The following is a 14,437-nucleotide window of genomic DNA, read 5'->3' on the forward strand; positions in this document are numbered from 1 at the left end:
CAACCACATTTTCCTTATATATTTATTTGATTTGCTGTAGTAACTACAGAGCTCCACAAATTATTCGGTGAAGCAGAACATTCCTTAGCACCATCATTTCTAACATGATACCAGAAATTCTGGTTTGCTTAGGGAAATTTTAGGCTTACTTTCAGCAAATCAGGACAACATTTTGACTCATCAAAGAATTAAATGTAGAAGAAAAAGAATTAAGTGCATTAATTAAATGAGGTAATATATATAAACTCCTCGCACAGTATTTGGCATTAAAACAAGTTCCCATAACATTCCCCACCCATCTCAGATACTTTTTCAGAAGCTCAGAACTCTACCTTTCCCTTTTGCCTCAAATCTCTCAGTGCTCGTTACCCTGCTGCCTCTCCCTGCTTTCACTGGTGTGGGGAGAGAAGAACCATGTCTTCTTTTCTTCATTCCGTTTGCTCATCCACCTCAGGAGGGGTGACTTGACAGTCATCGTTCATCTATTCAGTGCTCTGCTCCAGTGAGTGGTGTGCTCACTTGCATGCAGTATCAGACCACTGCTTCTAGAAGGCACGTGTTTCACTTTGAAATTCCTGCCAAGTTGTGTCTGGACTCCCCCCACTTAAAGGCAGAGCTCGCTCATTGTGTGATCCCCGGAGCTGGGAAGTGTTCCCAAGGAACAGGCATCATCCTCCCAGCCCTGCCGCTCACTAATCTGATATTTCTAGGTTTGCCTTGGTCAGGAAGGAAACGATGCTTACAACTAATTGGAAAATTCAGAATCCATTTTCCCTCTTCATGGCAAGTAGAAGCCACATCTAATTAAACGCTAAAAAAAAAATCATGTTACCTCTAAAGATATCTCTCCAAAACACACGTTATTCTCCTGCTTAAAATGAGTCACTTTCCCTGTAAAGGCAAACTCTTACCGTAGTCCATAAGATCCTTCGTGATCTAATCTCTTCAAGTTTTCCATCTTTCCTTTCTTATTCCATCTCTCCCCTCCCCCGTCCTCTCTCTTGTGCACCAGCTATACTAAGCTCTTGTAGTTCCGTAGATGTGTTGTGCCGTTTCTCATGTCACTTTCTCCTCTTCAAGGACTCAACTCATGAACTTCTTTTGGAAGCCTTTTCTGATCCTATGTCCCACTGGGCAGAATTGTCCACTAGGTACTGTACGCTTCTGCTCTATCCTGCAGGAGTTCATCAGGCCATGATTCCTTAGAGGTTGAGACCACATGTTTTCCATCTTTACATCCCTTGTGTCTGGCACCATGGCTGGCCCAGCCTAGGGATTCAATAAATGTTCAGGAGTGAATGGCTCTATGAATGAATGGTCCGAATCAAATTCTACCTCATTCACAAAGTCTTCCCTGTCTGGTTGGGGCCTTCGGGACCAGTCCTTTATCTGAGTTCCCATAGCATTTGTTTCTTTGATGCTCACTTGGCACTTTGCCGGTGCAGCTTTGTTTGGTTGTTATTTATATGACATCCTGTCTCTCCAGTTAAATGTCATCTTCTTTAAAGTAGGGCATCATGTCTTGTTCTTTATATCTATGCTGCTTTATAGCCATTCAACAAATATTTGTTGGTGTGGATAGCATTCAATGATTTTTGTATAAGAAAACCTTCTTTTAAGATGGGTTATGACAGTCTCATGTACCAGCCTTACCCTATTCGTGTTTCTCACTTATCTACATCATTGTGTAACCCAGATGTCAACTGTGTGCTCCTGGCCCTAAGAGGTCTAGTTGAGGTCAACTTGAATCCTTGCCCTCGCCAAGACTTCTGCCAAAATCCAGGAGGGGTTACATTCTCATAGTCTCGCTGGCCACTAATGTCTTGCTTTCTTATTAGTTCATGGGCTGTCTTGGCACTTGGCAGCTTCTGTAGTACTAAGGTAGGAATCTGATCCTCTTCCTTAATTTCTATCCTCCTAGCTACATAAATCAATTTATATGTTTAATATACTTTATTAGAGAATGGTTGAGGGGGAGGATAGAGGAGGTGGTTAGATTACAATTTCAAATTGCACGCTAATAATAGCAACAATGAAAATAATACCTCCACCAAGTGCTATTCTTGGTGCTTTCTGTGTAATAACTTGGTTAATCCTCACAAACAACCTGTGCAGGAACTTGTGTCCTATCTCATCTTAACAAAGAAGAATCTGAGATATACCTAAACTCACATAGCTAGTTAGAGATCGAGCTAGGATTGGAACCCGTGCAGACTGGCTCCCGAGTCTGTGCTGTTAACCACTGCAAACATCTCCTTTCGAAAATACCCTTCTATCGCCTCACTCCTAGGAAGTTTCACTGGCTGATCACCCTGCGTCAAACCCTGGTCTTACTTCATCTCTCTGGTTCCTCACTTCATTTCTCTTCTCTGTCCTCTCATTTCTAGTCTCCCCCACCCCCTTCTTGGGGGAAAGTCCTTCCTCTGTCACATAGATCTGTTTATCGATCACCCGTGGCTCCCCCCAAAAATCTTAGAGTTTCCTCTTATACTCTGAAGCTCATGGAGGTGCTTCCCCAGTCAAAGCCCACCTCTTTTGTGAGGTAAATCGTTATGCTACCTGTTGAGATTATATACACATATAAAAAGCATACTGTTTATCTTTATTAAAATCATACTGTTCAGCGTTATAGAGCCCTGGTTTTTAAAAGTCTGTGTAAATCATCTGATATTTTGAGCTTAAGGGGTTCTTTTATAAATTTAGTGATTTAGAGTCAGAGGATCTGGATTTAAATCCTAGCTCTACCCACTTACTACTTATATAATATTGGGCAAGTTGTCTACATTCACCAAACCATATTTTATTGATCTACAAAATGGAAATAAGAATACCGTGTTCATCACACAGTTGCACTGAAAGAATCAATGAGATAATAATATATGTCAAGGAACAACATAAATTATAAAACTTTGTTTTAATAGAACCACAAAGTTCTATAACTTCCTCATTAATATATAGGAATCCCTTTCTACCTTCTAACGCCATTATTTTGAAAATATTAGGGTTCAAGCATCAGCTTAATTTATGAAACCACAGAGGTCTCTGAATGCTGAATTTATCCTTTGAATTAACAGAACCAGCTTGACTGTTTCACTGTGGTTGCTATGGTTACTGTGGCTTTTGGGCCTGCTTTCTTGAGTTGCTGCTAGCCCTCTGCTTAGAGCTTCCCCCTTGTCGGTATGAAGCCAACTTGTAAGACTTCATGAAACACTTGGAGAATATGCATCGCCCACATCACAAATTGCAGGACGGGCATCCATTTCAAGCCCTGATGTCATTAGAGTCTCACCTATAAGTTCCAGGACCGATGAGTCATGGTTTCAGGCATTCTTTCAGGAAAGTATATCTGCAGGAGCCAAACTCCCCAAAATTGACTGTTTAGATATATTGGATTATGGTCAATTCTAGTTGATCTGGAAGTCATTATTTCTTCAGATGTTTTCTTCCCGTTGTCTCTCATCAAGGTTATATAACTTTTTTATCAGCACAGTTCCTGGAATTATTATCTTTATTAATTTTTTTTTACTTTCTCTTGTTTGTGTTGCATCTATTCCAAGGTTTTAGTCTTAATAACTTACAATTTCCCCACCCACCCTGACTTCTCTGGAGTGTACCACCTTTCCCATCTCCTACCTCTTCGGTTACTTCCTGAAGTCATTAAGCAGACCATGATTAGGGCAGATATTCTCAAGTTTCAGTATTTCCACCTCTCCGTGAGATATGTTTTATCATACTTCGGGTGTTGAATCCTTTCTACATCATTATTTACTCTAAAGCAGAATTCACTTTATACATTTTATGGTGGGCTTGCCCTAGACCCCATGCAAAGCAACGTATCTAATAAAGTACCAAAAGAATTTAGTGCCTACTTATCAGTGGGTTCCTGTGAGTGAGGCTGCCATGGTAACACATTCTAAATTAAATGTACTATAATTTAGACAAAGAGAAAAATAACTCTTTATAGACTCACATTTACCATCAGATTAGTGGTTGTTTTCCATGCTAGATTACAAAGTCACAAGGGCAGAGACTGTAGTTGTTTCCCCTGTTTGTTCTATCCCTTCATAGCATGGGACCCGGCACATAGTAGACCCTCAGTAAATATGTGTTGAATCAAAACATGACTTCATAATATATAAAAATCAAAGCGCTCTTTGCATACCCCTTCTTACAGTACCTTTGTAAAATTTTAAAACAAATAATCAGTAAAGATGAATTCAATAACATGAAATTATGTTGGATTTTAGTGGAAAGTGCTAAGCAAATACAAGCTATTATTAGGACACAGTAAATAGTACAGGAGACTAGCAAAGCTGTCAGTTTATGAAATAATCATGGGCAGCACATTAAATATAGACTTTTATCCATAATGCTTATGTTTATTTCAAACGTAAAAACATTATTTTCTCCCCTTGGGTATAGATGTCTTAAAATATGTTTTCTTGCAGTATTCCTTCTACCAGCAGTTGCATGAACAAAAAAAGTCAGAAAAATTCTTCAAAGTTCTCTATGACCGAATGAAGGCTGCTCAGAAAGAGATAAGATCAACAGTGACAGTTAATACCATAGACTTAGGTAACAAAAAAAGGGATGATGACAACGAATTGATGACATCTGGCCCACGAATGAGAGGTAAAGAAATAGTTGAGTATTGGGGAGAATAGAGTGAGAGAAAAGAGGGGTAACACAGTTTTTAGATCTCTCTTATGTTTTTTATCTCACTTGTCTTAGTCTAATTATTCCAGCTGTGACTCTGTTTATGGAACTCCACCCTTGAATTTTTGTGGTCATGGGGTTGACCTTGAAAGAGCTCTGTAGGGCCAAGCTCAAGCAAGGAGTTATCAGTGCAAAGCAACAAGTGACATGAAAATGTTTGATTTCAGTGTGAAATTTATGGTAAAGAACAATTGCCCAAACCTTCTGAATGTTCATGAAATTTAAACTGTAAGAACAGGAATTACAGCAGTAAACTCTATGAAAGATTTTTGGTATTTGGAATAATGAAGTCGTCAGTGTAGTAAATACAAATCATCTAAATATTAACATTTTTGAAGTTTGCCCTATTTTCCCACCTTCTCGTATTCAAGAACTCTGACATTTTATATTTATCACAAAGACAGGAGCCCTTCTAAAATTGGCTAAGCATTAAGACCTTTTTTAAATATCCCAGTGCAAAGTTTATTTTTTAGTTACTACCTCTCAGATTCTTTTTGGGAAATTCTTGCACCTCTTGTCAGGTGATTTTAAATTCAATTGTTAGAGAATTTGGATAACTGTCTTTTTTTTTAATTAGCAAAAGGAAGTTAATTCATAAATGTAAGAATACTGCTTTATTTTCAGTAAGAGATTCACCATTACATTTAAAAGAGGGAATGAAAGGGCAATTAACAGAAGCTTCTTCGGCAACATCCAAAGCATACTGTGCGTACAGAAGAGAAATGGATCCAGAAATAGACATCATTTGCACAGGATCAGAAGCGGGAAACGCTGAGGAAAAGTCTGCGGAGGAAGTAACAATGAGTCCTGCCATTGCCATCATGCAGCCGATTCTGAGATTTCTTCAGTTACTCTGTGAGAATCACAACCGGGAACTGCAGGTATTTGTTCTATTTTGTGTGAAAGCTGAGCATACAGTCTATGATTAGAGGTAGTTAAATTCAAATAAAACTAACAAGTAGTTTTGGAGAGAGTTTGGGAGAAATAATAAAAACAATAGTGCTCTTCTGAAATGGAAGAAACTTTGGTATCTAAGTGAAGAAAAGTGAGAGGAAAATTCCTTTATGCATGAAAAAAAATCAGGCTCCTACGGTATCATTCTTTGCATTTTCAACTCACATCTCTTTAGCCTCAGTGGGTATCATCTAACCTTAGGACTCCGGGATTTGTTAAGTAAGGTCACATTTGCCTCATCTGTATCTTTCATGGTTTTATAAGACTGTAGAGGTTTTCATCATTCCCGACTCAGTTCATATTCCTTGAGTGAGGTTACAGAGTATCTTTGTATGTCTTCATTAGAAACAGAGTTAATAAAGAGGATTTTTTTTCTTTCTTTTGAAGTGTAGTTGATTTACAATATTGTTTTAGTTTCAGGGGCACAGCAAAATGATTCATATATATATATTTCCTTTTTTAAATTATTTTCCATCATACCTTATTATGAGATATTGAATAGTTCCCTGTGCTATACAGTAAATCCCTATTATTTATCTACTTTATATATGGTAGTGTGAATCTGTTAATCCCATACTCCTAATTTTTCCCTCCTCCTTCCCCCTTCCCCTTTGGTAACCATATGTTTGTTTTCTGGCTGTGAGTCTGTTTCTGTTTTGTAAATAAGTTCATTGGTACTGTTATTTTAGATTCCGCATATAAGTGGTATCTCTCTAGATCCATCCATGTTGCTGCAAATGGCATTGTTTCAATCTTTTTTATGGCTGAGTAATATTCCAGTGTGTGTGTGTGTGTGTGTGTGTGTGTGTGTGTGTGTTACATCTTCTTTATCCATGTGTCTGTTGATGGACACTTAGGCCTCTTCCATGTCTTGGCTATTGTAAATAATGCTGCTGTGAATATAGGGGTAAGTGTATCTTTTTGAATTAGAGTTTTTGTCTTTTCTGGGTATATGCTGAGGAGTGGGATTGCTGGATCATATGGTAACTCTATGTTTATTTTTTAAGGACCATCCATACTGTTTTCTAAATTGGCTGCACCAATTTACATTCCCACCAATAGTGTAGGAGGGTTCCCTTTTCTTCACACCCTCTCCAGCATTTATTATTTGTAGACTTTTTGATGATAGCCATTCTGACTGGTGTGAGGTAGTTTGGATTTGAATTTCTCTAATAATTAGCAGTGTTGAGCATCTTTTCATATGCTTGTTGGCCATCTGTATGTCTTCTTTGGAGAAATGTCTCTTTACGTCTTCTGCCCATTTTTCAACTGAGTTGTTTGCTTTTTTGATATTGAGTTGTATGAGCTGTTTATATATTTTGGAAATTAATCTCTTGTCGGTTGCATCGTTTGCAAATATTTTCTCCCAGTCTGTAGGTTGTCTTTTCGTTTTCTTGATGGTTTCCTTTGCTGTGCAAAAGCTTATAAGTTTTATTAGATCACATTTGTTTATTTTTGCTTTTATTTCTTTTACCTAGGAAGACTGACCTAAGAAAATATTGCTACAATTTATGTCAGAGAATATCTTCCCTATGTTCTCTTCTAGGAGTTTTATGGTGTTATGTCTTACATTTAAGTCTTTAAGCCATTTTGAATTGATTTTTGTGTATGGTGTGAGGGAGCGTTCTAACTTCATTGATTTACTTGGGGAAGAGGATTTTTTATAGCAGTGAAGGTTGATACCTTTGTAAATTAATATAATCCTGGCCTTACATCTTCTTTGGTACATTTTTTGTTGTCAAATAGATGAACTTAGGTGTGCCTAGGAATTTTGACCCCTTTGTTTTGGGCATCATTTGTACATGCTGCTTATGTCACCATAGAAAAACCACATGAATGGTGACGTCATGTCTAAGAGCACAACTCCAGTATTAGAGCGACAGCAGAGTTTGAAGCTGTGTTTTCTAGTAAGCATCTAAAGTGCAGGTGTTCTGAATTGGTAAGAGAGGGTAGATTCATATTAATTGGATTGAATATCCTCCAAGGAGATGAGACCCTCAGGAATTAATGAATGGCGGAAGCCATGACTCTTGTGGACCACCCCACCACAACTTGGAGAGAGCTGCTGCAGAACTGTCAGCAGGAAAAGACCAGAAGCTTTATTTGCAGAGGGGAGATATTGAATATGTGCCTGTGCACTTATCCTGACCCATGTGGTCTGTCCATGTGGGAAGTGGATGTGTAGTATCTGATCAAACATTTTACTGATAGGAATGTGGGATCAAACAATTTGGAAAATGCTACTTATAAAAGAGTTTTGTTTTATTATGAATCAGTGTTAGAATTATTCACAATATCTAATATGTAGAAGCAGCCCCAGTGTCCATTAACAGATGAATGGGTACACAAAATGGAGTGTGTACAAAAAATATAATATCATTCAGCCTTAACAAGGAGGGGAGTTCTGACATGCGCTACAACATGTATGAAACTGGGGACATTATGCTAAGTGAAATAAGACACACAAAAAGACAAATATTGTGTGATTCCACTTATATGAGATAGAGTAGTCAAAATAATGAAGACAGAAAGTAGAAGGGTGGTTGTCAAAGGCTAGGGAGAGGGAGAATATGGAGTTGTTAATAGGTGTAGAGTTTTAGTTTTACAAAGATGAAAGTAGTTATAGAAATGGATGATGGACATGGTAGCTAAACATTATGAATATGTTTAATACCACCAGACTGTGTACACTTAAAAATGGTTAAGAGTAAATTTTATGTATATCTTGCCACAATACAAAAAATTGAAAAAAAATCACAAATGCAAACTAAAAGGAAATAGAATAAATGGTAGAAATGAATTCAAATGAATTAAATAGTAAATTAAATTTGTGAAAATAAGTAATAAAATAAAATAAAAGTTTCCATCTTTGCTTACCCTTTCACCAGGTTTATTCCCCCATGAAATCACTTTTTTTTTGTTTGTTTATACAGCAGGTTCTTATGAGTCATCAGTTTTATACACATCAGTGTATACATGTCAATCTCAATCTCCCAATTCATCACACCACCACCCCCATCCCCCCCGCAGCTTTCCCCCCTTGGTGTCCATACGTTTGTTCTCTACATCTGTGTCTCAACTTCTCCCCTGCCGACCGGTTCATCTGTACCATTTCTCTAGGTTCCACATATATGCGTTAATATACGATATTTGTTTTTCTCTTTTGGACTTACTTTACTCTGTAGGACAGTCTCTAGATCCATCCACGTCTCAACAAATGACCCAATTTCATTCCTTTTTATGGCTGAGTAATATTCCATTGTATATATGTACCACATCTTCTTTATCCATTCGTCTGTCAGTGGGCATTTAGGTTGCTTCCATGACCTGCCTATTGTAAATAGTGTTGCAATGAACATTGGGATGCATGTGTCTTCTTGAATTATGGTTTCCTCTGGGTATATGCCCAGTAGTGGGATTGCTGGGTCCTATGGTAATTCTATTTTTAGTTTTTTAAGGAACTTCCATACTGTTCTCCATAGTGCCTGTATCAATTTACAGTCCCACCAACAGTGCAAGAGGGTTCCCTTATCTCCACACCCTCTCCAGCATTTGTTGTTTGTAGATTTTCTGATGATGCCCATTCTAACTGGTGTGAGGTGATACCTCATTGTAGTTTTGATTTGCATTTCTCTAATAATTAGTGATGTTGAGCAGCTTTTCATGTGCTTCTTGGCCATCTCTATGTCTTCTTTACAGAAATGTCTATTTAGGTCTTCTGCCCATTTTTGGATTGGGTTGTTTGTTTTTTTAATATTGAGCTGCATGAGCTGTTTATATATTTTGGAGATTAATCCTTTGTCCATTGATTCGTTTGCAAAAATTTTCTCCCATTCTGGGGGTTGTCTTTATATTTTGTTTATGGTTTCCTTTGCTGTGCAAAAGCTTTCAAGTTTCATTAGGTCCCATTTGTTTACTTTTGTTTTTATTTCCATTACTATAGGAGGTGGATCGAAAAAGATCTTGCTGTGATTTATGTCAAAGTGTGTTCTTCCTATGTCTTCCTCTACGAGTTTTATAGTGTCCGGTCTTACATTTAGGTCTCGAATCCATTTTGAGTTTATATTTGTGTATGGTGTTAGGGAGTGTTCTAATTTGATTGTTTTCATGTAGCTGTCCAGTTTTCCCAGCACCACTTATTGAAGAGACTCTCTTTTCTCCATTGTATATCCTTGCCTCCTTTGTCATAGATTAGTTGACCATAGGTGTGTGGGTTTATCTCTGGGCTTTCTATCTTGTTCCATTGATCTATGATTCTGTTTTTGTGCCAGTACCATATTGTCTTGATTACTGTAGCTTCATAGTATAGTGTGAAGTCAGGGAGTCTGATTCCTCCAGCTCCGTTTTTTTCCCTCAACACTGCTTTGGCTATTCTGGGTCTCTTGTGTCTCCATACAAATTTTAAGATATTTTGTTCTAGTCCTGTGAAAAATGCCATTGGTAATTTGAGAGGGATTGCACTGAATCTGTAGATTGCTTTGGGTAGTATAGTCATTTTCAGAATATTGATTCTTCCAATCCAAGAACATGGTATATCTCTCCATCTGTTGGTATCATCTTTAATTTCTTTCATCAGTGTCTTATAGTTTTCTGCATACAGGTCTTTTGTCTCCCTAGGTCGGTTTATTCCTAGGTATTTTATTCTTTTTCTTGCAATGGTAAATGGGAGTGTTTCCTTAATTTCTCTTTCAGATTTTTCATCATTAGTTTATAGGAATGCAAGAGATTTCTGTGCATTAATTTTGTATCCTGCAACTTTACCAGATTCATTGATTAGCTCTAGTAGTTTTCTGGTGGCATCTTTAGGATTTTCTGTGTATAGTATCATGTCATCTGCAAACAGTGACAGTTTTACTTCTTCTTTTCCAATTTGTGTTCCTTTTATTTCTTTTTCTTCTCTGATTGCTGTGACTAGGACTTCCAAAACTATGTTGAATAAAAGTGGCGAGAGTGGACATCCTTGTCTTCTTCCTCATCTTAGAGGAAATGCTTTCAATTTTTCACCATTGAGAATGATGTTTGCTCTGGGTTTGTCATATATGGCCTTTATTATGTTGAGGTAGGTTCCCTCTATGCCCACTTTCTGGAGGGTTTTTATCGTAAATGTGTGTTGAATTTTGTCAAAAGCTTTTTCTGCATCTATTGAGATGATCATATGGTTTTTATTCTTCAATTTGTTAATATGGTGTATCACATTAATTGATTTGCGTATATTGAAGAGTCCTTGCATCCTTGGGATAACCCCACTTGGTCATGGTGTATGATCATTTTAATGTGTTGTTGGATTCTGTTGTTAGTATTTTGTTGAGGATTTTTGCATCTATATTCATCAGTGATATTCGTCTGTAATTTTTTGTTTTTGTTGTATCTTTGTCTGGTTTTGGTATCAGGGTGATGGTGGCCTCATAGAATGAGTTTGGGAGTGTTCCTTCCTCTGCAATTTTTTGGAAGAGTTTGAGAAGGATGGGTGTGAGCTCTTCTCTAAATGTTTGATAGAATTCACCTGTGAAGCTGTCTGGTCCTGGACTTTTGTTTCTTGGAAGATTTTTTATCACAGTTTCAATTTCATTGCTTGTTTTTGGTCTGTTCATATTTTCTACTTCTTCCTGGTTCAGTCTTGGAAGCTTATACCTTTCTAAGAATTTGTCCATTTCTTCCAGGTTGTCCATTTTACTGGCATAGAGTTGCTTGTAGTGGTCTCTTAGGATGCTTTGTATTTCTGCGGTGTCTGTTGTAACTTCTCCTTTTTCATTTCTAATTTTATTAATTTGAGTCCTCTCCCTCTTTTTCTTGATGAGTCTGGCTAATGGTTTATCAATTTTGTTTATCTTCTCAAAGAACCAGCTTTCAGTTTTATTGATCTTTGCTATTGTTTTCTTTGTTTCTATTTCATTTATTTCTTCTCTGATCTTTATGATTTCTTTCCGTCTGCTAATTTTGGGGTTTGTTTGTTCTTTCTCTAGTTCTTTTAGGTGTAAGGTTAGATTATTTGCGATTTTTCTTGTTTCTTGAGGTAGACTTGTATAGCTATAAACTTCCTTCTTAGAACTGCTTTTGCTGCATCCCACAGGTTTTGGATCGTTCTGTTTTCATTGTCATTTGTCTCTAGGTATTTTTTTATTTCCTCTTTGATTTCTTCAGTGATCTCTTGGTTATTTAGTAACGTATTGTTTAGCCTCCATGTGTTTATGTTTTTTACTTTTTTTTCCCTGTAATTGATTTCTGATCTCATAGTGTTGTAGTCAGAAAAGATGCTTGATATGATTTCCATTTTCTTAAATTTACTGAGGCTTGATTTGTGACCCAAGATGTGATCTATCCTGGAGAATGTTCTGTGTGCACTTGAGAAGAAAGTGTCATCTGCTGTTTTTGGATGGAATGTCCTATAAATATCAATTAAATCTATCTAGTCTGTTGTGTCATTTAAAGCTTCTGTCTCCTTATTTATTTTCATTTTGGATGATCTGTCCATTGGTGTAAATGAGGTGTTCAAGTCCCCCACTATTATTGTGTTACTGTTGATTTCCTCTTTAACAGCTGTTAGCAGTTGCCTTATGTATTGAGGTGCTCCTATGTTGGGTGCATATATATTTATAATTGTTATATCTTCTTCTTGGATTGATCCCCTGATCCTTATGTAGTGTCCTTCCTTGTCTCTTGTAACATTTTTTATTTTGAAGCCTATTTTATCTGATATGAGTATTGCTACTCCATCTTTCTTTTGATTTCCATTTGCATGGACTATCTTTTTCCATCCCCTCACTTTCAGTCTGAATGTTTCCCTAGGTCTGAAGTGGGTCTCTTGTAGACAGCATATATATGGGTCTTGTTTCTGCATCCATTCAGCAAGCCTGTGCCTTTTGACTGGAGCATTTAATCCATTGACGTTTAAGGTAATTATCGATATGTATGTTCCTATGACCTTTTACTTAATTGTTTTGGGTTTGTTTTTGTAGGTCCTTTTCTTCTCTTGTGTTTCCCACTTAGAGAAGTTCCTTTAGCATTTGTTTTAGTGCTGGTTTGGTGGTGCTGAATTCTCTTAGCTTTTGCTTGTCTGTAAATCTTTTGATTTCTCCTTCGAATCTGAATTAGATCCTTGCCGGGTAAGAGTAATCTTGGTTGTAGGTTCTTCCCTTTCATCACTTTAAGTATATCATGCCACTGCTTTCTGGCTTGTAGAGTTTCTGCTGAGAAATCAGCTGTTAATCTTATGGGAATTCCCTTGTATGTTGTCATTTTTCCCTTGCTGCTTTTAATAATTTTTCTTTGTCTTTAATTTTTGCCAATTTGATTAGTATGTGTCTCAGTGTGTTTCTCCTTGGGTTTATCCTATATGGAACTCTCTGCGCTTCCTGGACTTGGGTGGCTATTTCCTTTCCCATGTTAGGGATGTTTTCGACTATAATCTCTCCAAATATTTTCTTTGGTCCTTTTTCTCTCTCTTCTCATTCTGGACCCCTATAATGCGAATGTTGTTGCGTTTAATGTTGTCCCAGAGGTCTCTTAGTCTGTCTTCATTTCTTTTCATTCTTTTTTATTTATTCTGTTCCGCAGCAGTGAGTTCCACCATTCTGTCATCCAGGTTACTTATCTGTTCTTCTGCCTCAGTTATTCTGCTATTGATTCCCTCTAGTGTAGTTTTCATTTCAGTTATTGTATTGTTCATCTCTGTTTGTTTGTTCTTTAATTCTTCTGGGTCTTTGTTAAACATTTCTTTCATCTTCTCGATCTTTGCCTCCATTCCTTTCCCGAGGTCCTGGATCATGTTCACTATTGTTATTCTGAATTCTTTTTCTGGAAGGTTGCCTGTCTCCACTTCATTTAATTGTTTTTCTGGGGTTTTATCTTGTTCCTTCATCTGGTACATAGCCCTCTGCCTTTTCATCTTATCTATCTTTCTGTGAATGTGGTGTTTGTTCCACAGGCTGCAGGATTGTAGTTCTTGCTTCTGCTGTCTGCCCTCTGCAGAAGTTGGTTCTTTAAAGAAGATCGGTAAGATTCTTATTCCCTCAGCAATACATATGGAAACTCCTCTATGCTGTCATATAGTTTGCTGTAACCTCTCACCTCTAGCAGGAGCACTGAGACCGTGGGGATGCTTATCCATGGCATTGAGTGGACAGAATGCATAATCTCTCGATAGACTTGGTTCTAGAGAGGGTCCCCCCGCTGGCTGCCGATTCAGTTCCTGCGGGGCCCCAGCTGCTCCAGCTACTGGACCGCATCTGTCAGCAAGCGGGCAAGGTCTCGAAATCACTCTAACAGGTTGTGTTTCCTTCCAGACATTTTTATGCACATATAAGCATACTGATCTGTACATGTAAACCTTTAAAAAAATACACACACAATATAATGGTCTTCCACTTACTTTTATCATTTACTAATATATCTTATTACTAAATTACTTATTACTAGATTATGTTTATATCAGTACATATTGAAGTACCTCATTCTTAGAGCTTCAATATATTCCAGTGTTTGGATGTACATTTATTTATTAAATCAGTCACATTGTGATGGGTATGGTGCGGTTTCCAGTTTGGGCTGTTATAAGCAGTATGCGGTGAACCTCTTTGCAGTCGTATGTTAACTGAAAATATTGATAGATGCTTCCAAGTTGCCCTCCATAATGGTTGCATCATTTACTGTTTGAAGCTACACTGTTTATAAGGGATCATTTAGTTGAATATTTGATTTCTTCTTTCCCTAATGAATTTCTTTCCAGTTTCTTTTTCCTTCTTTTCCTACTACCTATTGTTTTTGTCCT

General features: G+C 37.4%; 1 protein-coding gene across 3 annotated transcripts in view; it reads left to right on the forward strand.

The window, feature by feature from the left end:
- Positions 1 to 14,437, forward strand: part of ITPR2 (inositol 1,4,5-trisphosphate receptor type 2) — a 527,210-nt gene that overhangs the window by 357,943 nt on the left and 154,830 nt on the right. For all 3 annotated transcript variants that reach the window (XM_030830533.3, XM_030830536.3, XM_060305847.2), the window contains 2 exons: positions 4,449 to 4,632; positions 5,341 to 5,597. In XM_030830533.3, the coding sequence (XP_030686393.1) occupies positions 4,449 to 4,632; positions 5,341 to 5,597 (441 nt within the window). The remainder of the gene's footprint in view (positions 1 to 4,448; positions 4,633 to 5,340; positions 5,598 to 14,437) is intronic.

This window comes from Globicephala melas, chromosome 10 (assembly GCF_963455315.2).
Source record: "Globicephala melas chromosome 10, mGloMel1.2, whole genome shotgun sequence".
Lineage (NCBI taxonomy): Eukaryota > Metazoa > Chordata > Mammalia > Artiodactyla > Delphinidae > Globicephala > Globicephala melas.